The 27,296-nt window shown below is 31.1% G+C and overlaps 2 protein-coding genes across 2 annotated transcripts; both read left to right on the top strand.

The window, feature by feature from the left end:
* The first annotated feature begins 4,795 nt into the window (after window positions 1-4,795).
* On the top strand, window positions 4,796-15,067 carry LOC107815910 (uncharacterized). Its single transcript, XM_075233566.1, has 17 exons — window positions 4,796-4,939; window positions 5,731-5,859; window positions 7,907-7,985; window positions 8,093-8,214; window positions 8,490-8,543; window positions 8,662-8,778; window positions 9,704-9,823; window positions 10,495-10,630; window positions 11,117-11,287; window positions 11,898-12,056; window positions 12,141-12,247; window positions 12,345-12,435; window positions 12,537-12,678; window positions 13,324-13,483; window positions 13,576-13,704; window positions 14,376-14,502; window positions 14,778-15,067. The coding sequence occupies exons 2-17, from the start codon at window positions 5,762-5,764 to the stop codon at window positions 15,021-15,023; spliced, it is 2,058 nt and encodes a 685-aa protein (XP_075089667.1). The 5' UTR covers window positions 4,796-4,939; window positions 5,731-5,761; the 3' UTR covers window positions 15,024-15,067.
* Window positions 15,068-15,261: 194 nt separating this feature from the next.
* LOC107815909 (uncharacterized) lies at window positions 15,262-24,236 on the top strand. The gene is made up of 16 exons (XM_016641560.2): window positions 15,262-15,332; window positions 15,692-15,791; window positions 18,013-18,128; window positions 18,489-18,540; window positions 19,434-19,555; window positions 20,101-20,154; window positions 20,269-20,385; window positions 20,519-20,638; window positions 21,375-21,510; window positions 21,613-21,783; window positions 22,354-22,506; window positions 22,868-22,974; window positions 23,112-23,202; window positions 23,544-23,685; window positions 23,791-23,947; window positions 24,116-24,236. The coding sequence occupies exons 1-16, from the start codon at window positions 15,262-15,264 to the stop codon at window positions 24,234-24,236; spliced, it is 1,830 nt and encodes a 609-aa protein (XP_016497046.2).
* Window positions 24,237-27,296: the final 3,060 nt, after the last annotated feature.

Here is a 27,296-nt window from a genome sequence, read left to right as displayed (position 1 = left end):
AATACATTTAGCTACAAAAATGAAAAAAGTGAGGGAGTCCACTATGTAGAATTTTGTCACAAATGACCGACCATATAGTTGTTGGGCATCACATGATCTTTGAAAAAAGATTTGTGTACCTCATCTTCATTATAACTTCAATTTTGCACTTTTTGTACCTCCTTAATGGGTTATCAGTTGGTTTTTGGTTGTTTCTGTAAATTAATCATATAATCACTTACAACTTGTCCGGATAGTTGTTATCTGTTATATTGTATCGTATTTTTATTTTAAATATAATATTTATTTTGGTTGTTACTTAAATTTTATTGTATCGTATCGTTAAATTCGTCGTTACGTAACTACAAAAAATACCACTTTATGGAATGACTGATGTAGTGCGGTCGCGTCGTTCCCTTATTTTTTGTTCTCATCTTGCCCTTTCATATTATTAAATAATCCTATTTTATTCTTTATCCTATCTTTTTATATACTAATTTTACCTCATTCCTTACTTTTTTTTTATGATATTGCAAGTTTATTCTTTATATTGTTAGTGCATAATATCATGAAACGACGAAAAACAATATAATCTATCCAAATATTGTATATATTAAAACGATACAATACAATACTATACGATACATTATGAAACGATTCGTAATAACCATCCAAACAAGTTGTTAGTGGTCCACAAAATATCCTTTTTTTCTTTTAAGAGAAATTATATTAAATGGGGAATCAAAAAATGATAGAATACAGTCAAATTTCTCTGCAATAATTTTGTTTGTTTCGTCAAATTTTGGGTGCTATAGTTAAATGCTATTACAGAAAGCTTAACCGTTACAGTGGAATGCTATTATAGAAGATGACTGTTATAGTGAAGTCTGATGGTACAATTTTATAAAGAACTAAACCCCGTTTTTATTATGAATCCTTCATATTTCCTACTATGAACTTAAATTTCGATATTCGCTACTCATTAGGTCGATTCTAATTCGGATTCGTATCAGGTAGACGATTAATTCGAAATCGTTTCAGATAGTCCCTTAAAATGATTTCACCGAGAATCTATTTTTCGGTTTCGAAACTTTATGAGCCCGTTTGGACATAAGAAAATTTTTTTAATATTTTTTTTTTTGAAAATAGTGTTTGGTTACCAAAATCTTATAATTTTTCCAATCTCACTATTTCAATTGAAAATGAGAACGTTGCTAGTTTTTAGTTGCAAAAAAGACATTCAAATATGTTACAAAAATTATAATCAAACATAACTTCATCTTCAATTCAAATTTTAGTGAAATTCCAAATTTGAAAAAAAAAATTGAAATTCATGCCCAAACGTCTACTATATAAGGGTAAAAAGATCTCAACTATCCCACAATACCGTTGATAATTAACACCTAAATTTCAACAATATTTTCTTTGACTGCGGTTTTACATCTTGAAGGAAGGACCATTCGTCTAATCATTTAGAGCCTTCTAGTCTAGCTAGTCTACTCTATAGTTCTGACAATATATATCAAATTATTATAAACAACACAAGCGATGCTTGCTCGGTTGGTAAATCACATCCACTCATGACCGTTGGGTTCTGGGTTCGAGTCACGCTGAATAAAAAATGTGAAAATGCTATAAATCCTCATAAACTGGGAGAGATTAAAGAAAAAAATTATTATAAACAATATAATATAAAGAAATAGTATATCTGCATATTATTATTTTTTAAAATACCAAGCTAAACAATGTTATTTTCTGACGAAGATGACACCCCTTGGATGCATGTGGCTCCGCCACTTCAGCTCGGTACAAAAGATATTCTGCGTTCACACATGATCCAGGGAAGGGTCACACCCTAAAAACTAGTGTAGACAACCTTAATATAAGTATTAGTGACTGCTTCTACGACTCCAACTCGTGACCTATAGATCATGTAGAGACGATTTTATCGTTGTTCCAAAGCTTTAGATTCTTCCATAAACCATAATGAGTAAATTATATTTCAGCTTTCGCTTTTGGTTCTCTTCTCCTTTTGCTTTAAATTTAGATAGGGACGAAACTTTACCTATACACCAAGCAAACCTCACCCAACAAATCTTCTTCTTTCTTTCTTTTTATTCTTCAAAGCAAATTCAACCAGATTCAGGATTTAAGGAGTTCGATCTCTAAAGATATTTAATACCAAACCAATTGTACTTTTAAAGTTCAGAATTCTGATATAATAGTTAATGCAAATTTAATCAATTTATCAATTTATGTCCCACATCAAAAATACTAGGTCCGGATGACACTTGGTACCAAATCGCTACTTCTCAATAAAGTTGGTGACCTAAAAGCCAAACCTTTTTCAAAGACCTTAAAGTTAATTATTTTAACCCTGGATGTAGAGTTAGAAAATTTATTAGTTAATATGCGTAAGAACAGTAAAAAGAGAACACGCGAGAGTGAACGACCAAAGTCCTTCTTTTGTCTTTTGGTCACGAATCAACTTCTTTTGCTCACATTTCGTCCAACTTGCTCCTACATATAAGAATGCACGTAATGAGTATAATTCACTACAAAAACTCATGTAACCTACCGTAATCACACAAGTTATGAGATGAAAGTACACCGAAAAATATGCATTTTTGACCGTTTATCAATATTTATGTCAAGAAGACCTTGCTCAATATCGGAGCCTTATAACAGCAAAGACCAAAGTTATTAGTTTGCCAACATTTACTACCATTTAGTGGATTAATCTCTATTAATAACAAGATTGTGAAAATCAAATGATGTAGGTGTAGGAAATTCAAAGTACGAGCATGATTTTAATGAGTTGGCATTTATAAAAGAGATAAAAGTCTTTAGTTATTTTTAGACATATACTATGTTCTCACACATGCTAGCTTGGAGAAGCATTATCCTTTTTCATTAGTAGCAAAGCCAAATTTTTTTCCAGGGGTATTCAAACTTGAAATAAGTAAAAAAGAAATTCCCGATAAAACGTTTTCAATATATATTATATACCTCTAAAACCTATTATTTTACATATATATACAGTATAATTTTTTAACAAAAGGTGGTCAGATAGCTGACCACCCTTAACTAAATGTAACTTCGTCCATGTTTTCAGTATAGCTTCTTTTGATTTAATGTGTAAAAAGAATATTTGTTACTATCAAGTCACCTAAATAATAAGTACGAATTATATGTTATTGTCTATTATAAGAGGAATAAGTTCGTAACCTAAAAAGAAAAATTACATGCTTCAATAAATTTGAACACACGATAATATAAAAAATTTGATAGCTTAAGTATATATAAGTTAAATTTTTTTTACAATTTAGTCCAATATGATCAATATCCTAAACATATAGGTGTTAGGTGACTATTGTCAAACTTTAGACTAACCAACCCAAACAATTTACTACATTTTTGACAAGTGACAAATTAAAGTTCCAACTGCATTATTTATAAGCAGAACTGAGAGCAAGAAATCAGCTACAATTACGGAATACATTTATTTCGGAACTAATAATGGTTAGATTCATAGGCAGATCCAGGATTTAGATTTCGTGGGTTCAATTTTAAGATTTTTAGCATTGAACCCGTTGTATTTTTAAAGTTATAGGTTTTGACCTACTATTTATTGTAATTTTAATTTAATGAATTTTTTACACATAAATTTATGCTCCGCGACGAAAGTGCTGAGTTAAGATGAACCGGGCGGTCATACTCTACATCCGCCCCTGGTTAGATTACCACGTAGCATACAAACATTGAAGCTCATGGTGCAATACTTCAAAACCATATTTAACTAGAAGAGAAAAATGCTGCCTCTCGAGTAAAAATTTACGCGCATCTTTAAATAGATCAAACAAATATAATGCAACCCCGATCCATATAATAGTAATAATATATATATATATATATATATATATATATATATATATATATATATATATATATATATATATATATTAATTAAACAAAGAATATAATTTAGTACACACAGGGGCATGGGCACCTTCTCCCAAGCAATGTCACGTGACAACGCTTCGTCAAAATTTATCATAAATATATGTGTATAGATAAAGAAAAATAAAAATATTAAATACAAATATAAAAAATAATATCGCTTGTTGTTATAGTGATTTATTTATTTGTTCAATTTTCCAAATGTTGACACCTCTTACAAAAATTTATGTGTATGCCACTGAGTACACATACATTATATTTAGAGGCGGATCCATTATTAAAGTTTATGAGTTCCTACCATAATTTCAAATTAATATGGAATAATAACTGAGTTCACAGTTAGATATTTACGAATATTTAGTGAATTTTTAATATAAATACAGGGTCTACGCAAGAGTTACTAGGTTCCCGGCATGGGCGAAGCCACACTTTGCTTAGGTAAATAAATAACATATATTGAACACCCTTTGGCAGAATTTTTTTTACTTATTTCAAGTTTGAACACCCTTGAGGAAATTTGTAGTTTCGCCACAGTTCCCAGGAACCCATATTCAGTGCTCTAGGTTCGCCCCTGATTATGTTATTAAAACAGCCTCTTGCAGAAATGCAAGGTAAGGCTGCGTACAATAAACGCTTGTGGTCTTGCCCTTCCCTGAACCTCGCGCATAACAGAAGCTTAGTACACTGAGCCGCCCTTTTTTATTTAGGTTAATAACACAAATTCATAAAGATGCGAAGAATTTTGTACATACCTCTTAACTCAGAGAAATATAATTAATGATTCTTATTCAAAGTTCAAACCCCTAACAAATGCTTAGCTCTATAAATACAAGAGAGAGGGCATTGTTGAAAGCATATGTCTAGTACTATATATTTGAAAGAAAAAAATGAATTGAAACTTTACTTCTTATAAATAACCTTATTGTAACGCTTTTTCCTCCAATGAATTCATTCATACTTTAAAAAAACCATACAACATTTGCTTCTTGTCTTTGCAGAGGTTTGCATATTTTCTTCTTTTATGTTCTGCTTCTTGCTTTGTCTTGACGTTACATTCTTCTGTATGTCTTTCACTCTTCAAGAATATATATGGATTTAAGTTATATATGTTGACAATGTTAATGATTTTCGCGTTATTAGTAAATTTTAACTTGCGATAGCAAGTTAGTTACCATTTTTATAAATTAATAAAGTCAAACCTCTCTATAACAACTTTGTTTGTTTCGAATATTTTTGGATATTATAGTGAGTGTTGTTATATAGAACATATATTATAACATAATATGAAAATTGGTTCCGGAAATGCTTGGCTTTTATAAAAGAAGTGTTGTTATATAGAGATGTTGTTATAGAGAGGTCTGACTGTAATTAATACTCCATCCGGTCCACTTTAAGTAGTTTTTTGGCTCTTTTCACACATTAAGAAATTCACCTTTTAGTATCATTAACAATGAAATTGACCATATTAACTTTAATTTGCTCATTGAAAATATAATAAACTGCTCCTAGGCTCTTTACTCCAAGGTCAACTTTAAAAAGAAAGAAGTTATTTTTTTCTTGATATTGAAAAAAACACAAATATAATGGATCACAAAAAGGCTAAAAAATCACTTAAAATGGAACTGATGGAGTATTTATCAAGAGATTTATCTGTAATTACTTAATAAGTAATCTGATTACGTAAATATTTTTCTATACCATCCATACAATGAATATTAAACTCAAAGAAACATTTAAAAGATTATACTTCAAAGTAAGGTATAAATATGACATACTAAGGTGTCTTTGCAGGGAGAGTGAATACTGCAAAAAAGTTGGAAAAATGAAGAAAGTTGGGAGAAATAGAGAATGGAGTTCTGTTGTTGGATTGTTGGGTATTTTGCTTCAGCTATTCTTGCTAATTGAATGTGCAGCAACAAGGTATAATTCAGTTATTTATCCTTCTTTTGGTTTTAGTTCAAATCTTTATTTCCATTATCATTAAAATATATAATACTATGGTTGTCTTGTTATTTTCTCTATTCTGTCAACTTATGTTTATTTAGTTACTTAACATATTGTAGGAAATGGAATTTTTGGATTTTGCTTCTTTTTTTTGTCTGTTGATTTGTTTTCAGGTAGTGCTGTTCTGTTTTCATATGAGAACACTGCACTGTTTTTAACTACCTATTAATCTTCTTTTTTCTTTTGGTTTAACTATTGTGTATACTAAACTCCGAGTAGATGCACTAAAAATTAGATAATTATTTTCGATGCATTTTTTAAATTTATTTTTAGTGCTTTAACCCAAGACTTTTGTTAAGGTAGAAAGATTTCACTGTTTCAAGATATCCTTAGCGGTCGAGGTGGGTGTAGAGTAGCACTGTCGGGTTCATTTGGACCCATAATTTTTTACGCGAAGCATAAATTTATGTGTAATTTTTTTTTTAAATTGTAACAAATGATAGATGTGAACCCATATAAGTTTTAAAATATCATAGGTTCAATGTTAAGAGTGTTAAAGGTTAAACTCATAACGTTTAAATCCCGGATTAATGGTTAGTGGTACCAATTGTACTTGTAGTTGAAGGGTCATGGCAAGGACAATGTTTACATATTTTTCCTTTTCTGCTTTTGGCTTTCTGTTTTCTTGTTCTTGTTTCTTTTTATCTTTCCTTTCCTTTAACTTTCTTGACTTATGGATTCATTTAGAATAAACTTAAATTAATTTTATTCTAATTTTCTTATTTATAGTAATAATTTTTAGTTAAAAGTAATGAGTTAAATAGAATTCACAAAACTCCTCTTAAATCTGTCTTTATTTGACGATGCTAACATTTTTATTAGACCTTATAATCCTTCCCACCAAAATAAGTTCTCGTGAACATGCCCTAAAGACCAAAAAGAAAATGGACAAAAGATGGTGTGATCCAAACTAGTTTTCTTTATTTTCCTCCTCAAGGTTCAAATATTTTGGATTCGCATAAGAAAAATCTATTTTAAGGGTAAAATACTTTCTATTTAAGATAACTTTATGCTTATGACTCAAATCTGAAACTCGTGATTAAATATGACGGGATTCTTACCACTTCACCCTAACTGTTATCGTTAGTGGTCTCCAACCATAACTCTTACTTTAGGACATTCTATGTTCAAGGCACACAAGTTGTCTTTTTTTTCTTTTTCCCTCTTTTAGTAGCGTCATTGATGGGCGCATGACTTAGTTTTCTTCTGCTTAGGGAAAGGTATGTCTTCCTTTCCCAAATAATATTATTACTATATGCTATTTTATTCCTAAGTGCTTAGTGAATAATGCTTTGTAGCTTTAAAGTGATTATGCTCTACCATAATTAACCTATTAATATATGGGTCCCACACCCTTTTCCAAGAAAAGAAACATATAGAAAAATAAACAAAAATGTTTAGTGGTTCGATATTAGGAGTAACAACAACAACAACGACTCAGTATAATCCCACAAGTGGGGTCTGAGAAGGTAATATGTACGCAGACCTTACCCCCACCCCGAAGGGTAGAGAGGTTGTTTCGATATTAGTAGTCTAAACGTAAAATGTTTAGTGGTTTTAAAAAAGTTACTAAAGCTCAATAAGTTAGGAGAGATGGGACTAAAGTTGCAGTATTGTGGTAACAACTCTATTTTATGGTTAAATTTTTAGAGTAAATTAAAATTAACTTATCAAAATTCTTACCACCGGGGTAGATTTATAGTCTAAATTATGGAGCACATGAACCCATAATTTCTCTGTCAAACTAGGTATTTCATGTACGTATTTTCTAGAATTGGTCTAATATTATCTGTTGGCACTTACGCGCCAAAGAAATTGAATGGTTTTTATATAGGGGTCAATTCCCAGTTTATATATATATATATATATTAATTTTACTTTTGTACATTCAATTTTTAAGAAATTCTAGATCCGCCTTTGGTTATCACATGATTTTTTTTGGTTTTCTGTTTTTGTTTTTCAGGAGAATTACCAAGAAGAACAGCCAATCGGACTTGCAATCCTTATATCCTCCAGTACAATTACATAAACTGAATAATCATGTAATAACCTCTACAATAATTCTTACCACCTTATTCTACTGTTTTTTTCACCTTATTCAAATAATTTAAATGCTTTTAATTAGTACAATTTTTTTCCCCTTTCGCAGGTGTTGGTGGATAATGGCCTGTTCAACATTACATTTTCTGTTCCTGGGGGAATGGTCATTGCTATACAATACAATGGCATCGATAATTTATTGGAAAACGAAAATAAACTAAATAATAGAGGGTACGTTAAGTCTTCTAAGTAGTCTATACTTTTTGGTTTTCGATATCTGCACTGAATCCCGACTAATTAGGATCCGTGTTGCGTAAGACCCATATAAGCGGAAACACTCTCTACCGATATTTTTTTTCCCTACGGCTGGAACCCGAGACCTTTGAAGGAGGGATATTATTCATCCCACTACAACTCTTGGGGGTAGCCGCCATCTATATATTTGCACTTTTTCTAGGTCACAATATATTCACATAAGTTGAAAAATTTACACAAAATATTTGTAGGTATTGGGATATTGTTTGGAACAAAGCAGAAAAACCAGGGATCATCTATGACAAGTAAGTTTCTTTTTTTTTTCTTTTTTTTTTCTGGATTTCTATTTTGGAATTTTTTAAAATTTAGCCTCAATTAGTGAATATGAGAAACTGATGAGTGTTTCCAATTTTATAATTGTAGACTAGAAGGGACAAACTTTGAGGTTATACTGCAAGATGAAAATCAAGTAGAGCTTTCATTCACAAGGACTTGGAAGTCATTAAATTCCTCAAGTCTTTCTATGAATGTTGACAAAAGGTGCAGTGTAAGTCTTTTAATCTTTGCCTTAATTAAATATTAATTACCATTAATATCAATCGTTTTAAGTCATATTTACTCACTCAGAAATTTTAAATGCCAAATATTGGATGATCACAGAAAGTGTATTCGGTATGATACACACACACAAAAAAACACTTTGGTGAATTTACATTTTTGTGTTTGGTCACTTTAAATTAACCAAATCATATCATCTATAGGCAATTTGCTCTACTAGTAGTATTTTTAGTGAAAATAGAACGAGCTAGCTAATTTTCGGACTGGTAATTGAAAAGTAATCAGCATTTGCAAAGTCACTGAAAAATTGCCACTATTTTACTGCAACACGGAAAGTTCCAGCATAATATTAGAGATTCACACACTTGTGTATGAACTTCCAGCATATTATACCGGAACTCTAACACACGGAAAGTTCTACCATAATATACTGGAGATTGGAGCGCATGTGTATAAAATTCCAGCATATTATATATGTTGGACCCATATATTATGCTGGAAGTCCAGTATATTATGCTGAAATATTTTTCGGATTTTGAATAGTGTTTTCGTTCAGATTTATCTTTATATAAAAAGTGGTTAAATTTCGATTACTTTTGAGACGGTGACTATTTTTCAATTACCACTTATAAATCTGGCTATTTTTGAATTTCTTCCCTATTTTAATACATATCACTTGATTCGAATAATATCTCGACTGTTGTCAACCTTTTAAGTATCATATATTACGCAATTTTATATCTAACTATATGCCAAAAAATGATTTAGCAAAATAATAGTAATACTTAGTAGATAACATATTTTTTACGGAGCTAGAGCAATTTCTTGTATTTGAAATGCCAAAATCAAGAAAAATCAAGTGAAATTAAGGTTTTTCCTTCACTAATATTTTGTTTAATTATTGTAGGTTTATAATTCTCCGGGGGATTAGTGGCTTTTACTCCTACGCAATTTTGGAGCGCTTGGAAGGTTGGCCAGACATAGATGTCTACCAAGGAAGAATGGCTTTCAAGCTTAATGCAAAATTGTATGTAACAAGTAACAATTACTCTCTCTCTCTCTCTCTAGTTGGGGTGAGGTGATTAGCCATGGCATGATGCAACTACAACTGACCGAGGACATGATCCTTGATATAAAGGTGTGGAGGTCGAGGATTAGGATAGTAGGTTAGGTAGTCTAGATTATTCATACCGATAGTATTAGTACGTACACTCGCATTTGGTTGGTATTAGGTTTCTTTGACTACCTGTCATTTTTTGCAATGCGATCATCTTACTATCTTGTTGTTTATGTTGTATTTACATAATTTTTTGGTGTTATCCCGTCTTGTTTTCTTTTTATTATTGTGGTGCCTATACTTTCCTGAGCCGAGTATCTATTGAAAACAACCTCTCTACCTCCACAAAGTAGGGGTAAGGTCCGTGTACACACTATCCTCCCTAGACTCCACTATGTGAGATTATACTGGGTATGTTGTTATTGTTATTGTTGTATATATATATATATGAGTGTGCAAATTCGGATTAATCGAGTTCGAGCCTGGGAAAAATCGGATGGTCACTTAACTATTACTTTATTGCTCCAAAATCACTAAATTATTTTTTTTTTAACAGGAAAGTTTTTCAAATTAGTTTTACTATCACTACCTTAGTTTTGGCCATGGTTGTAAAATAAATAGTTGGCTAACTTTTTGGGCAGGTTCCCATATATGGCTATTTCAGATGAAAGGCAGAGGATAATGCCCACAGCTAAAGATCGAGAAATGGGCCGAGAACTTGATTACCCAGAAGCAGTACTTCTTACAAGCCCAACTAATTCTTTCCTCAAAGGAGAGGTAAATTTCATGATTATTCTGAATATATTCTGAATTTAAATTAATCACACACTTTTTAACTACCATCTTTTTTTTTTCCTTTCAAATTTGGTCTTGTTGCTGCTAATATATTTTTAGATATTTACACAAATAGCCAGCATATTTACTATTTACTTTTTTTAGCCGGTATACATAAATTCTATACTTATTATATATGGTTATACATATACAGTCAAATTTCTCTACAATAGTCTTGTTTATTCTGATATTTTTTTACTATTATAGTAAAGTATTATTATAGAAAATATATATTATAACATAATATTAAAAATAGTTGCAAAGAAAACATGGCTGTTATAGTAAAGTGTTGTTAGATGATGATTGTTATAGAGATGTTTGACTATATTATATATGGATTAAATATATAATATACATTTTTAGTTATTTTTTATTTACGAGATTGGGTGTACGATTATTTAGGTTAATTATTCTATGTTTTTAATCTAGGTGGATGATAAGTATCAATACTCTCTTGAAGACAAGGATAATCGGGTCCATGGGTGGATAAGCCCAAATCCAAGAACTGGATTTTGGATGATTACACCTAGTAATGAGTTCAGAACAGGTGGGCCTGTTAAACAAGACCTCACCTCTCACACCGGCCCAATAACTTTATCTGTGAGTATATCATATTTTAGCTAAATAAGTAATTTATTCTTCTTGTAAGATTATATATCCTTAATTTTTTTAATCCATATTTTAAAATGATGCTAGAAAATTCTATGAATAAAAATCACTCCATTTCTTGAAAAAAAAAAAGAAAAACATAAATTTGTTTTTACCCTATAAAAGGGTAACCTGGTGCACAAAACATCCCGCGTTCACGCATCCCAAGTGAGTGTGATATAGGCAACATATCCTGATGCAAGTATTAGTGGCTGATTCCAAGGCTCGAACCAGTATCCTATAGATTACATAAAGATAACTTTATCGTATGTCACATGGAAAACACCTAGAATCCACAATGTCAGTGATGAATGTAGCTTTTGTGCTGTGAATTCAATTACAAATGGTTTCAATATATATGTAAAATACTATTATAATTTCAATAATTATTAAATCTAAAACTCATGCTAGAGTATAATGATGTTATAGAAAATATATATTATAACATAACATAAAAATTATTTCCAAAAATACTTGACTTTTATAGTGAATGATTGTTATAGAGAGATCTGAATTTTGAAAGCAAATATAAACTCATATGTCCATACAATTGATGTAACAGATGTTTTTCAGCACACATTATGGTGGAGATATTCTAGCACTAAGATTTCGAAATGGAGAGCCCTGGAAAAAGGTTTTTGGTCCTGTTTTAATCTACCTAAACTCTGTTTCATCTGATGATGAAGATATTCTCACACTATGGACAGATGCAAAGGAACAGGTATTGATCTATGTATAATCCAATTTAAATATAGTACAAGGTCTTTTCTTAATTATCAATCTGACTAGACTTTAATATAAACAGATGTTAATAGAAACCGAAAATTGGCCATACGATTTCCCTCTGTCGCAAGATTTTGTTCAAGCTGATCAACGGGGTACTGTAAGTGGCAGATTACTCGTTAGCGACAGGTACATTAACTTACTATTTCTCTACTAGCTAGTTTATACGAAATCGAACGATATTTTTTTTATTAATTATTAACAAGCTACAAGTTTCTTATTGCAGCTATGTAAGTAAAAGACTTATCACTGCAAATTCTGCTTTCATTGGGTTGGCTGCACCTGGAGATGTAGGGTCATGGCAAACTGAAAATAAGGTTTATATTTAAGTATTTTTAGCACCATTTTTATTTTTTATTTTTTAGCTGCATTAGAATTTTTTTCCACCAATACATGATTTTTGTTTAATGTTCTTCAGGGTTATCAATTTTGGACTCAAACAGATAATGAAGGATATTTTTTGATTAAAAATATCATCCCAGGCAATTATAGCTTATATGCTTGGGTTCCTGGATTTATTGGCGATTACAAATACAAGAACTACATCAACATTACCCCAGGTTTGGATAAAACACTTTTAGTTGCTCCATCCATTTGAAATCCGATACCATACTAACCGATGAAAGTTAAGCTCGATTTGTGAGACAGTACTTTTATTTTCAATAGATAGGTTAGGAGTTCGAGTCACATGAAATAAATAGGATAATACGACTCTTAGTCTTCTTGAAGCGGGGGTTAAAAATGAAATAGCATGTTAGCTCGTAAAGTCAAGTCAACGTTTGATAAAGTTGATGCTTTTAATTTTTATATACTCAACTTTTATACTGTTCGATCATCTCAAAGATAACTATATGCAACTGTTGATAGTAAGTGAAACCAGTTAACTAAAACATAAAGCAGGTAACTTGCTATAAAACGTAACTTGCTATAAAACGTTAAGCTACAGTTACAGGGTAGAATTTCCTTGATTTTCTCATTTTTGTTAACGTGATAGTACTAATAACGTTCAGTACATATATAACATAGCCAGGGGCGAAGGTACATAGAAATTATACTGTATATATAGGTAAAATATTAGATTTTTAATGGTATATAACATATTTTAAACACCCTTTATCGGGAATGTTTTTTTTTACTTATTTCAAGTTTGAACACCCTAAATGAAATTCCTGGCTTCGCCACTGAATATAGCTACGTAAAAACAGGATCAAGAACTAGGCTGCAAACCCTAATGTATAACCCTCCAAGGAATGGACCAACATTATGGGAAATAGGTATTCCAGATAGAACTGCAGCAGAATTCTTCATTCCAAATCCACAACCAAAACTCCAAAACCAGTTGTACATCGAACATTACGCAGAAAAGTGAGTCAACTTCATTTAAATTATGCATCTTATTTTTTTTTTCTCAAGTTTTTTCTTGACGCAATCAGAACTTGTTCTGTTCGTTTTTTCAGGTTTAGGCAATATGGATTATGGGATCGTTACACAGAACTATACCCTAATGATGATTTAATCTACACTGTTGGATCAAGCAACTATCAAACAGATTGGTTCTTTGCTCATGTAAATAGATATACTTTCAAGTATGTCCAAAACATCCTTTTTCCTTTAGCTTGTTTATCGTTCACAAATATTATTGCAGTGGTAATGAGAAATAGAGTTATGTCTTCAAATGCCTAACCTATATATACCTAAAGAAGGATAAAATTAAGTTATTTACATCGACGACAGTGTAAATAATTCTTAAACTATCGATATAATTTAATATGTTATAGCAGGGAAAAAATAAAAAATAGCTAGATTTACAATTATAATTAAATAATAGTCACAGTTTAAAAAATAATCGAAATTTAGCTACTTTTTGATAAAATCTGAACAAAAATACCCTTAAAAACTCGGAAATATTCCAGCATAATATGTTGGAGTTCGAACACAATAAGCGGAAGTTTATATGCAGGAGCTCCATAATCTAGCATATTATGCCGGAACTTTCGTGTGCTTGAATTCCAATATAGTTTATACGCAGGAGTTCCATAATTCCGCATATTATGCTGGAACTTTCCGTGTTTCAGTAAAACAATGGCTATTTTTCAATGACTTTGCAAACGCTGACTATTTTTTCGATTACCAGTCCGAAAACGGGCTAACCCGTGCTATTTTCACGTTATAACAGGTTGTATGCCATAGTTTGCACGTTTTGTTGTCTTCCCTATTCTATTGTTTTAATCTTGATTGTAATATTGTTGCCAAACAGTGATGAAGGGAATAAAACATATATACCAACAACATGGCAAATTGCGTTTGATCTTCAAGAAGTGGAGAAGCCCTCAAATTATACACTTCAGCTAGCATTGGCTTCAACAAATGAAGCTGAATTGCAAGTATGGACTGCTAAATTTTCACATTCTTTATATAGTTGCCGGTGAAGTTGCTGCCATGTGACCAGGAGGTTATGGGTTCAAGCCATTAAATAGGCTCTTGCAAAAATGCAGGATAAGACCGCGTACAATAGACCCTTGTGGTCCAGCCTTTCCTCGAACCCCGCGCATAGCGGGAGCTTAGTGCACCAGACTGCCCTTTTGTTTGTATAGTTGCAAATTCCTCAAGTACCTGTTATATATATTTTTTCGACTAACTCTGTGTTTCAATTGTTTAGATTCGAGTAAACGATCAAGATGCAGATCATGTTCCTAACTTCACAACAGGGTTGATAGGCAAGGATAACGCGATTGCAAGACATGGAATTCATGGCTTGTATTGGTTGTATAGTATAGATGTCCCTGGATCTGTTTTTGCTACTGGAAAAAATGTTATATTTCTAAAGCAAAGTAGAGGTTCAAGCCCCTGGAGTGGACTAATGTATGATTATATTCGTCTTGAAGGCCCTCCTGCAAATGATTAAACAAAAATTCGCAAGCTAATTCAAAGTAATCGTTGTTATCCATTGAATTTCAGAGGAATTACTTTGTTAGGATTGTGGAATTACTATGATTCTTCCTAAAGAGTTTGTATTCCTTAGACTCAAGGGCGGATGCACATGGGAAGGGGCGGGTTCACGTGAGCGGGTTCACGTGAACCCATCCTCCTCCCTTGAAATCATGTATATCACTAGTAAATTTCAGCTCAATACTTAAATTAACATGGTTAATCCTAGCTCAAGTGAATACTTAGTACATTGGAAAGGAGTGCCTTTTAATCAGGGTTCGATCCTGTACGTTTTCTTCTTTGAAATTATATTTTAATTAATAAATAGGGCTAAATCCCCATGCGTTGCTGCTTTTTCTAATTAAATTCACTCTTTGTTTTCCCCCCTTTTATATTGGTTACACGTATTTTTTGTCGTTCTCTTTTTTTAATCTCCGTTTTGATTTTTAAAATTCCTAAACCAAAATTACGTCTCTTAGACACCCTCTAAAAAATTCGGGTTTTTGATGCTCATGATGCACTTATGGTTTTGAAATTTTGGATACGCCTCTGATTAGACTCATCTTTTTTTAGAAAAACAAAACTCGAGTGGGTAGAACCGATTGTCAAACTACATAACTTTTTTTTGGTGGATATAATATAAAGGAAAAAATTGGGGGATGTTGATACAATTAGAAATTCAGATTTAGCTTATCTGGAAATGTTTACTGCAGCATCTGTCCTTGCTAAAGCATATGACTCAATGGTTCAAAGATTGTAATTATAACTTATTTGGTACGATAACTGGAAAAAAGGTTAAAAATATTTTTTTTGCTAATCAATGAAAGTTTATTATTAAGCAGGAAATTAAGAAGTGTTATTACAACATATGATTGATCTTAATGATGTAGTCCCTAATAAGTTTTTGTGGAAAATTAAGAAAGCAAATAAAGGTGGTTAACTCGAGAAGGAGTCTTCGCGTTCAACATAAGTATGTGAGTTTCAACAGGTACTCCCATATTTTGCTAGTGTATGTGCCACTTGGTTTCCCTTCGCGGTAGATGTGCCTAACAATTGGTTGGCCCATTGCGTCGAACAGAAATCTGTAATCATGTGGAAAATTAATGTAAGCTTTGTTATCGCATATGTTATTTAATAAGAAAATTAATACCCGACAGTCCGTCTCCACTATTAGTGGTATTTGATTTTTTGTGAAAGCGAGTTCCAAACGTATGAGTATTGCAATTATTTCTGCTGTGATGAGGCCACTATGTCGCTAGAAAATCCATCAATCTGCTTGAAAGGTTAACAATGTTTTTTCACCTAACATTCTATTTTTGTGCCATAATTTGCGACTTAGTTAGATGTTGTTGAAATATATCAAAGCAATGTTGGGGTTGGCAAACCAAGGAAGACATTATTCCTATTTTAATAAATATAGACTTTTTGTTTGACTTCCCTGGCTATTATAATTTACTTAAAGTATTAAAATTGTACTTCTATTGTATTTAGTCCTTTCTTATTTTCCTTGCCTAACATCTGTTTGTATAGGGATGGTGTCTCAATTCCATTTAGCTTAGCCTAAAATAATTGGTATTTTCCCAAAGTTTGGCTCAACCACCAAAACGTTCTTTGAAAGGAAAAAGATAAATAAACCTAAATAAATGCCCATCCGACCTTATAAGGATCGGCATATATATATATATATATATATATATATATATATATATATATATATATATATATATATATATATATGTATGTTTTTTGCAACATGCTCTTAAAATAGTTGTTCCATTCTGAGTGCCTATTGCCGACACCATCTAATTTGGTTTTAGGATGTACACCTAATTTTTTTTGAGATGATATTTCAAAGATAATAAACTTGTAATTAAATCTTAAGTGATCTGATCCTATAAAAAAAATCGCGCTAACAATATGTACAAGTTAAATTGCGAATCGAAAAAGAATAGCATAGGTTTTCACAAAACCTAGTACAAATGTAATTCAATAATTTTTCTTTACTTTTAACAGACAATATTACTACTCCATAAATTAAGGTATATCCGATAATACATTGTACTATTCAATACTAAAATTTTCATGAAAATGTAACATAAACACGTAACATGTCCGACTAAGTTTTTTCTCCAAAGATATTTCCAAAATCTAAATCTCTAAAAAGTAAACAAAAACTAAATCCAAATACCATCAGAAAATTCATACTAACTTTGTAGCAACTGCTATATATTGGAAGAAATCCTAATTTGTCTGCGTTCTTGTCCTAAGACGTACTTCCACCGTCTACGGTAGATACCTAATACAAGTGGAAGTCAAGGTTCTAATCTTAATGAAATACCACTTATATATTTGACAACAATAAAATAAAAATATGGGTACGTACGCATGTACTTTTAAACCTAAAATATTTCAAAAGTTCCATTCAACTTGTATATATATACCCAAATATCCTCAAGAACTTCAAAATTCAAAACAATTTTGGCTTTCTCTGAGGTACATATGAAGCTCTCTTCCTTTTTTTCTTCTTTCTTTTATGTCGTTGATAAGTGGCGGAGCCACCTTATGCTAAGGGGTGTCAATTTTACTGGAAAATTACGTTGTTTAGCTAGATTAAAAATTTATTTTTGTGTATATTACTATACGTATGTTGACTCCACTTATTTTCTTCATATGTTTTTTATATATATTTTGACGCCAAATTCCTGACTCTGCCAACTGTCGTTGATACTTCTTGCATGGTTTGTGATAATATTCATCTATGTTCATTCGTCAAATTGTTTAACCACTTCATCTAAGATTAAAAGCTTAAGCTGGTAGTGTTAATACTTGATGCATGTGTAAACTAAACTGTCAAGATCTCTGCATATTCTGATACATATTGAATTGTAATTGTGTGCATGTTAAAGACCGAATACGCTTTTATTCACTTAATTATATTTTTAACGTTGATGGTTGTTCTTTTCCAGTGTTTTATGATAGGAGAGATGGTTGGAAAGAGGCTACAACGACAAACATTATTATGGTTTACAATTATTATCCAGCTTTTCTCGATTTTCACTAGTTCGAGGATGCTGCATGCTAGGTAATATATACGTAGTAAGAAACTCAGAAACTAATAACCCTTTTTTTTTCTCTATCTTTTTCCAGTGTGAAATTTTAAGCTCAAACACTTAGCTATATCGAGAATTTCTTTTAATTTTTCCCTTCTATTATCTGCATAAAAAAAGAAGAATAAGTAGTATATATAATGAAAAAACTAAAAACAAAATACTGGTTATTGTACTTTCTCCAATTTCTTTCTCAAACGTTGTTGAATGGATGTTAATTATAACATTATCATCAATTAAACTTACGCTGTTACTATGTTGAGTTCAATGTATGACTCATATATCTGACCTTTTGTTTTGTTTTCTTTTATTTTCTTTCTATCTCCTAATTACAGGCATACTCCAGAGAACGATCCTCCAGTCAAATTGCACATCTTACATCACCATGTAAAGTCCCATAATGACTTTTTGACTTTGCTTAATGACTAATTAGTCGGGATCTTTACACAACTAGCTGACTAGATTTACTTTTTATTTTCCCTAGTTGATATACAGAAATTATACATGATTATATCATTAAAGAAACAAAAAAATTGACTGCCAAAACCGACCAATGTTAGCCGATAATTGACAAAAATCGATCGAAAATCGTTCGATTCGTGGCGGTCGGTAATCGTATGATCGACAAAGTCAACCGACGACTTCGATCGGTATTTTCTGACCGATTTCGGTCGGTCAATTAAATTCTAAAAAAGAAAAATTGCTGAAAAACCGACCGAAGTCGGTCGGTATTTTTAGTTATGTAATTAAAAATTGTATCATCTGGATCGAACTAGGCCATTGGTGTATTTTGTTTTAAGGCTGACATTTATTCATTTATATTCTTTAATTGCATTTTTGCGTGAAAATAATCGACTGATATCGGTCGGTTTTATTAAAAAATAAAATTACCGACCGAAATCAGCCAGTTTTTTAAAATGATTGGACAAAATAACCGATCGATTTCGGTCAGTTTTTGAATATTAATTTTAAATAAAAAATCACCCAAAGTTGGTCGGTTTCTTAAAAAATAAATTTCGCGGGATGCAAAAATAATTTTCCGGATTTTTACGCGAAAAAACCCGACCAAAGTTGGTCAGATTCGTAAAAGAATTGAAAAATAAAATATTTTAAACCGACCGACTTCGATTTTTCGGCCGATTTTTTGACCGGCCGAAGTCGGTCGTGTATATATATATATATATATACATATTTACCGATTATTTTTAATTTAAGCAGTTGGATGAACGGTTATTAATGCTCCTATGTGATTGAAAGACTTATATTCGTGTATTTATCAGGTGATAATAGATAATGGCATCGTTCAACTTACCCTATCAAATCCAACGGGACACATTGCTGGGGTAAGTTACAAAGGCATTGATAATCTCATGGAGAAAAGATTTCCAGAATCAAGGAGAGGGTAAGTTAATTATATTTTATTTTTCCTTTCATACTTACCTTTTCATCATTACATGAAAGAATACCACACATTTAACTAATTTTATTCTGACCCCATATTGGATCTTTTCACAAATAGCCCGCCGGTATTATTTTGAATCCGAATTTACTATTTACTTTTCTTAGTCGGTATAAATAAATTATATGTTAATTTTATACGGTTACACACATATTATATATATAATTTATGTATTATATATTAACAATTATGCATAATCAATGTATAATTATAAGGCTAGAAAAAATAAACAATAAATATCACCGGCTATTTGTGTAGAGATATCTTTTTAGTTTAAGCAGTGAGATATGCGGCTATTTAGCTAGGTTAATTCTTCAATTTATTAATAATACAATAAGTTCATTACTAAACTTTAAAATATGAATTGCTAAGTTCAAATCTTGGATCTGCCTCTGTAGCGTGTTTCCTTTATCGCGAGATATGGTAACAGTGTTACCACCTTCAACTAGTTATCATGTTTGGATTATTATTATTTTTTTAAAATGCAGATACTGGGATACCATGTGGAAACTTCCAGAAGACAAGGCTAGCACTTTTGATACGTAAGTTAATTGTTTTTTTTTTTTTTTTAATGACAATTAACATCATATAGTTTAGCTTCATAATATTATATACATCTGTTACGTTATATAATTATATATGCAAACAATTCTCAGGTTTTTTGCAACAAATTTCCGAGTTATAGCAAAAGATAATAATAAAGTCGAAGTTTCTTTTACAAAAACTTGGAATCCCAATGCTGACCATGATCTTCCTCTAAACATCGACAAAAGGTGAGTTTTTTACATGATTAATATTATATTATCAATAATGTAAGTTTATAAATGTCAACTAAGCATCGATTGATTCCTAATTTTTCAATCATAGTTTAAAATTTAAAGGTTAATTTTGCATGAAAAATTACAGGTTTGTGATGCTGCGAGGAAGTTCTGGATTCTATTCATATGGAATATTTGAACGTCCAGAAGGAATGCCAGAACTTAGGCTAGATGAAGCCAGGATTGCAATGAAACTCAGACAGAATTTGTAAGATTCATTGTTTAGTCCTAACCCTATTTACTATTTTTATATAGTTTATATTTCTTTAACTTCAAATCATGCTTTCAACATTTTAATGAACCATGCGATAATATATTATATGTATTTTGCTTGAAAAAGAACATTCTTTATAACCGAATCGCAATCCGAAATATCGTTAAGGGTGTTTAAGATTTATTTTACCTATACACATAGTATAAATTATTATCGGAAGGTGTCCAATAACCACCAATTCGCCAATTGTAGTTCCGTGCCTGCTCTTTAACCTTGAGTTTTACAGCGCGATGCACTAAGCTCCCGCTATGCGCGGGGTTCGAGAACAGCCGAACCATAAGGATCTATTGTATGCAGCCTTACCCAGCATTTCTGCCAGAGGTTGATTCCATGGCTTGAACCCGTGACCTCCTAGTCACATGACAACAACTTTACCAGTTACGCCATCCGTGCCTGCTCTTTAAACTTGAGTTTTACAGCACGGTGCACTAAGCTCCGCTATGCGCGGGGTTCGGGAACGGCCATACAAGGGTCTATTGTATGCAGTCTAGCCCAACATTTCTGCAAGAGGCTGTTTGCACGGCTTGAACCTGTGACCTCCCGATCACATGACAACAACTTTACCAGTTACGCCAAGGCTCCCCTTCCATTATTTTTGTTAACTATGTGAAGAAAAATTACATTTCGTATTTTAAACTGTTATTTTTCTGAATTAATTTCCTATATTTAGGTTCCTTTATATGGCTGTATCAGACGATAGGCAAAGGGTAATGCCAACAGATCAAGATCGTTCATCTGGCAAAGTCCTTGGCTTCAGAGAAGCTGTTAGAATAACACATCCATCCAACCCTAAACTCAAGAATGAGGTAATAATTAAGTGATTTTCTCCATGATAACTGCATTAGTTAAACTTAATTAAAAAAAATTGCAATTAATAATTAATATTGAATATTTCTATGATTAATTAGGTTGATGATAAGTACCAATATTCGTCCGATGATAACGATATCAAGGTACATGGATGGATTTGCAATCGTCCTCATGTAGGGTTTTGGGTGATTACACCAACCAATGAATATCGTAGTGGTGGACCAATGAAGCAAGATCTTACTTCTCATGCCGGTGCAACATCCTTAGCGGTAAGCGATTATTACTATTTGAGGAGCCAAATAATTTTTTCTTTATATGTTTCTCTTTAATTATATATATATATATATATATATATATATATATATATATATATATATATATATATATATATAAATCCAAAAAGTTTTTCTTTATTTCCAAAAAATGTATATATATCTTTATAGAACTACAAATCTCGAGGGTTAACCCTTTGTAAACGTCACAATCGATGAACCTATAGCCTTTATTACAGAAATTATATTGTAATTGAGAGATTGGGCCATGTCACAATCCATAAATATTTGATTGTGAAACCAGTTACTTATTGTATATTTACTTGAGGTTATTGTAGGAACTTAAAAACTTCAAATCGTTGATTGTGAACCCAGTTATTTATTGTATTTTTACTAGAAGTCATTGTAGGAACTTATAAACTTCAAATCGTGAATCTGCCTCTGCTCTAAACCTCATTATTATTTTTGAACTGTGAGAGTATTTGATGGTACAAACAATAAGTAATACTTTAATTTGAAGAACTTGTATAACAATATGAATGCATTTTTTTATTTTTATTTTTGCAGACATTTTTCAGTGGACATTATGCAGGTCCAGAATTAGGAGTCAGTCTCAAAGAAGGAGAGCCATGGAAAAAAGTATTTGGTCCTGTTTTCTTTTATCTCAACTCAGATTCTGGTAACAACCATAGCACACTTTGGGAGGATGCTAAAAGACAGGTAAATTGGCAATAATTTTCAGAGATAGAGCTACAATTTGAAGCTTACGGGTTCAGAATTCTAATATTTTTAAATTAACGAGTATTAAATTAATAATTTATACATAGTCAATAGATTATTTAAGATAAATACAGGGTTTGCGAGCTATTGTATGGTTACCCGGTGCGCACCCAAAGAGTAACGGCTGCGGGTTTCCCTAGGAATTTTCCAAAAATACAGGATTTAGCCTAAAACTGCTAGGATCAACCGAACCGATAACCTTAACTCTAGCTCCGTCCTGATAATTTTACTAGTATGATTTTCTTACAAATAATAACAATAAACTAACATAGAGCATGAAATTTTATTCATTAATTTGCAGATGTTTGAAGAAACTGCAAAATGGCCATATGATTTCCCAGAATCAAAAGACTATCCCAAAGCCAATGAACGGGGCACAATTAGTGGGCGATTATTGGTCGATGACAGGTACTTAATTTTCTTAATCTCGCAATTTTTGAATCATATTTATAGTTTAATTAGTTTATTAATAAGCTCAGATGTATATTTGGTGATAATAAAGTGTTTTAGGAAAAAAATATGAACGTTTCTGTAACTTTGTTTAGGTACATAAGCAATGATCCTATTTTTGCAAAATCTGCATATATTGGATTGGCTCTCCCTGGAGATACTGGATCATGGCAAACAGAGACCAAGGTAAGCCTTATTAAATAAGTAATATTTAGGAAAAATGACATTATACAGCCGCTGTAAAAATGTTGTATAAAATCTGTATATTTTTTTTGTATATATATATACATTTTATAAGTTATATACAAAAATTATACAAGTTTTATACACTTTTCATCTACCAGATGTAAATAGTTTCTGGCGCGAACTAAAAGTGATAATACTCCTAATATTTATGTGTAACTTTTTTTTTATATTAACTGTATATATAACTTAAATTCTTTTTATAAATGTCATGATTAAAGTTTTTTTTTAAAATGATTTATTCTCTTTTTTAACGTCTTTTTCTTTTTCTTATTTGCTCTCAGGGTTATCAATTTTGGACTCAAGCAGATGAGACCGGATATTTTAAGATTACTGGAATTATACCCGGAACTTATAATTTGTACTCATGGGTCCCTGGAGTTATTGGAGATTACAAATACAACCAAACTTTGGCCATTACCCAAGGTTTTTTTTTTCTCCCTTTTCCCCTTTTTCCAACTACAAAGTTACTTGCTTAAGAATCAAAATAATTAATTTTTTTTTTTGCAAAAATAACCATTATGTGTGCAGGAAGTGAAATTAATCTAGGTCATTTAATTTATAACCCTCCAAGAAATGGTCCAACTCTATGGGAAATAGGCATTCCTGATAGAACTGCTGCTGAATTCTTTGTCCCTGATCCATTGCCTGGCTTCACTAACCGCGTCCTCAGCAACAGTACACAAAAGTAAGCTTCTATTAAATATATATAACTAATTTTGCTTCTCGTTATTCATAAAAAAAATTACGAAATTACGAGTTTAAGTTCTATGTACTGATAATATAATTAGTATATACAAAAAAACTTTTATCATCTCACTGATAACTCAATTTGGTTATCTTTTATTATTTGCAGGTTTAGACAATACGGTTTATGGGATCGTTACACAGATTTATATCCTAAGGAAGATTTAGTATACAAAGTTGGTGCTAGTGATTATCGTAACGATTGGTTCTACGCCCATGTAACCAGGTAATTAATTAGTAATAGTATATTGTTTACAACATTAATATTTTTATAGTAATAGCCATATAATTATTGGCATTTTTTAAATCTTTTTTGTGGAATTTTTCCATTGCAGGAGAACTGAAAACAAGAAATATATACCAACAACATGGCAAATATCATTTGAACTTCCAACTGTGGATCCAAGTGGAACTTACACACTCCATGTGGCATTGGCTTCTGCCACGTACTCCCATTTGCAGGTATGTAGCCAAACTCCCTCTCTCATTAACATTTTTATTTAAGAATTAACCTAAATAGTCGTTCACTCAATTGTTTAAATTAAAAATAATTGATATATAATATATGTATGACCTATATATAATATGTATATAACCGTATATAATCGATGTAAAATTTATCTTTACCAGTTAAAAAAAGTAAACGGCGAATTCGGTTGGCTATTTGTATAAAGATCACTTTTTTCAAACCAATGGAATTAGTACACTTAGGCCGTTTGTCCATAATTTTTTTTATCTTTTTTTCATTTTTTTTCTTTCAAAAATGTATTTATCCATGAAAGTTTGCAAGTTTTTGAAAAAAAATCGAAAATGGGGTTTTCAAAAAACCACTTTTTTAAAATTTTCAGAAAACTTTTTTCTCCACTCACATAACTGCAATATTTTTTCAAGTGAAATGCATGTCCAAACATAATTTCAAATTCCAATCATTTTTCAACTTAACTCCAAGTACTACTTTTTTTCAAAAATTATAATTTTTTGTACAAACGCCTACTTAAAATGTAAATTTAATTTTTGTATGATACTGCACAATTATCTAACACTATCAGATCATATAAAAAGTAATTAAAGCTAACTATCCGTAAAATGAAAGTAATAACCTGAAATAATGCAAGTAAAACTTCTATAGCAAGCTAAACTGCACCAACTATGGTATGGTAAATTTCATTTACATTATCCGTGGTTTTTAAGTTAATCCCTATTAAAAAAATAGTTTAGTGCATTAGTTTTCTCTTTGTTTCTCCTTAATTTAAAGTATTTTGGATAAAATTATAATTGTTTTTCATCTTTGAATTATTATAGGGAAGAATAAACAACCCTGATAGACCAAGGCCAAATTTTGAAACCCCAGGAATTGGGAGGAGTAATGCAATAGCAAGACATGGAATTCATGGATTATACAGTCTTTTCAGTTTTCAAATTCCAGAATATGAATTACAAAATGGACAAAATATCATATATTTAAAGCAAGTTAAAGGTGGTAGTCCTTTTAATGGAGTCATGTATGATTATATTCGACTTGAAGGCCCTCCACAGTAAAATTAGATTATATATATTCAGAAAATTTAGGAGTACAATACAATTTTTTCACTTTTTTTTTGTAATTTAATTTTTTATTTTTTCTAGCGCGATTTTTTATTTATTTTAAATTTTGTATTCTTTTGTGGCTTGAACGGGAGGACGGATAAGCAGATTCATTTTCCCTAAAAGGGGATATATTGATTAAAGTTTATTTAATTACTGTTACAATTCTTTGTTATTTCATTTGTTTTATGGGTGGAAAATTTATTATATTTCTTAAAAGAATCTAAGGTTGAAATACAATAAACTAAATTTGTGAGAGTCATTCACTAATGATGCGAGTATCGACTATACATGGCCATCCTTTGAAGAGGCGAATGTATAAATTCAGGTATAAAAATTTAATAAAATTAAATATATATTAGTAGATATGAAATCATAATTATGAAAATAATTATAAATTTAATGCTGAAAACCTTATAGTTGAGCCAATAAAGAATGCGTATATCGACTAAATTCCATAAAGTTTAATCACGGATCCTAAAAAGATGAACTCTCTTCCCTATATTGGCTCATTTTCACTATTGAGAATTTATTGGATCAAAAGGAATAATTACAGAGGTCAAGATTGTTGACAATGAGCCTAGAAATTAAATTATCATTATTAAATAAAATATGGATTAAAATATCCAGAAAACATAAATTCAACAAAAATGTTTGTATCGTGTCTACCTCATACTTATGCCATAGGGACATGTTTTGGTCCTTAACCACTGGAACTCTGAAAAGAATTTCTCACACAAAACTTTCCTTCTCTGTACATAGACAAAATCATTGGGCAAAGAGAGCTTTGGGTCTGCTATGGCACCCTTGTTTCACAGTAGAGATCGGTTTAACTGGACCAAAGTGTACTTTTTGTAGTTTTCCATAGGGTTTAGCATAAATTAAATATATTGTTCGTTGTTGGTATGATCAGAGGCGGACCCAGGATTTGAGCGCGACGGGGGCACCACTGTATGCTAATCACCAACGATAAAATTCTAAAGAAGAAAAAAAAACATGAACACACACACACACACACACACACACACACACACACACACACATATATATATATATATATATATATATATATATATATATATATATATATATATATATATATATATATATATATATATATATATATATATATATATATATATATATATATATATATATAGATGCTATGGGAAGAGAACGAATAAAATTAATTAAGTTGACTATTGTGTATTAGTACTAAACTATAAATGAAATAAAAAAAAAGATAAAAGTAAAAAAAATAATTTGCTATTAAATATAAATTATATTGTAATCAAAGAACTAAAATATTAATTAAGTTAACTATTATATATTAGTACTAAATTATAATTGAATTAAAAAAAAGAGATAAAAGTAAAAAATAAAGCAATTTGCTATTAAATATAAATTATATTGTACTCAAAGAATAAAAATAAAAAGGAGGAAAAAAAAAGCTAAAGGGCCAAAGGGGTTTTGAAGTACATACGTCCCCAGCAAAGTTGGGAATTTAAGGTCCCAAAGCAACCACTTCTCCCATCCGCCTCTTTGTTTCTGGGTGCACACTTAAAATATTTAAGGGATCCCATATATATGTATAGATATATATATAATATGTATATACATGGTTTTTGCTGCACTACAAGAAAGAAGGCATTTTGCAACAATAATTTTTGTTGCCATATATTCAATGTTGTTGCCAAAAGTATTTT

The sequence above is a fragment of the Nicotiana tabacum genome, chromosome 16 (assembly GCF_000715075.1).
Source record: "Nicotiana tabacum cultivar K326 chromosome 16, ASM71507v2, whole genome shotgun sequence".
Lineage (NCBI taxonomy): Eukaryota > Viridiplantae > Streptophyta > Magnoliopsida > Solanales > Solanaceae > Nicotiana > Nicotiana tabacum.
Note: the sequence above shows the minus strand (reverse complement) of the source record. Positions and strands in the feature narration are given on the sequence as shown.

Bases quoted from the DNA above. Each gene is read 5' to 3' on its own strand.
- LOC107815909 (XM_016641560.2), top strand. From the start codon at position 15,262: ATGGTTAATCCTAGCTCAAGTGAATACTTAGTACATTGGAAAGGAGTG. The intron at 22,975-23,111 runs GTACTTAATTTT...AACTTTGTTTAG, and splicing joins CGATTATTGGTCGATGACAG to GTACATAAGCAATGATCCTA. The intron at 23,686-23,790 runs GTTTTTTTTTTC...TTATGTGTGCAG, and splicing joins AACTTTGGCCATTACCCAAG to GAAGTGAAATTAATCTAGGT.
- LOC107815910 (XM_075233566.1), top strand. From the start codon at position 5,762: ATGAAGAAAGTTGGGAGAAATAGAGAATGGAGTTCTGTTGTTGGATTG. The intron at 12,436-12,536 runs GTTTATATTTAA...AATGTTCTTCAG, and splicing joins CATGGCAAACTGAAAATAAG to GGTTATCAATTTTGGACTCA. The intron at 13,484-13,575 runs GTGAGTCAACTT...TCGTTTTTTCAG, and splicing joins ATCGAACATTACGCAGAAAA to GTTTAGGCAATATGGATTAT.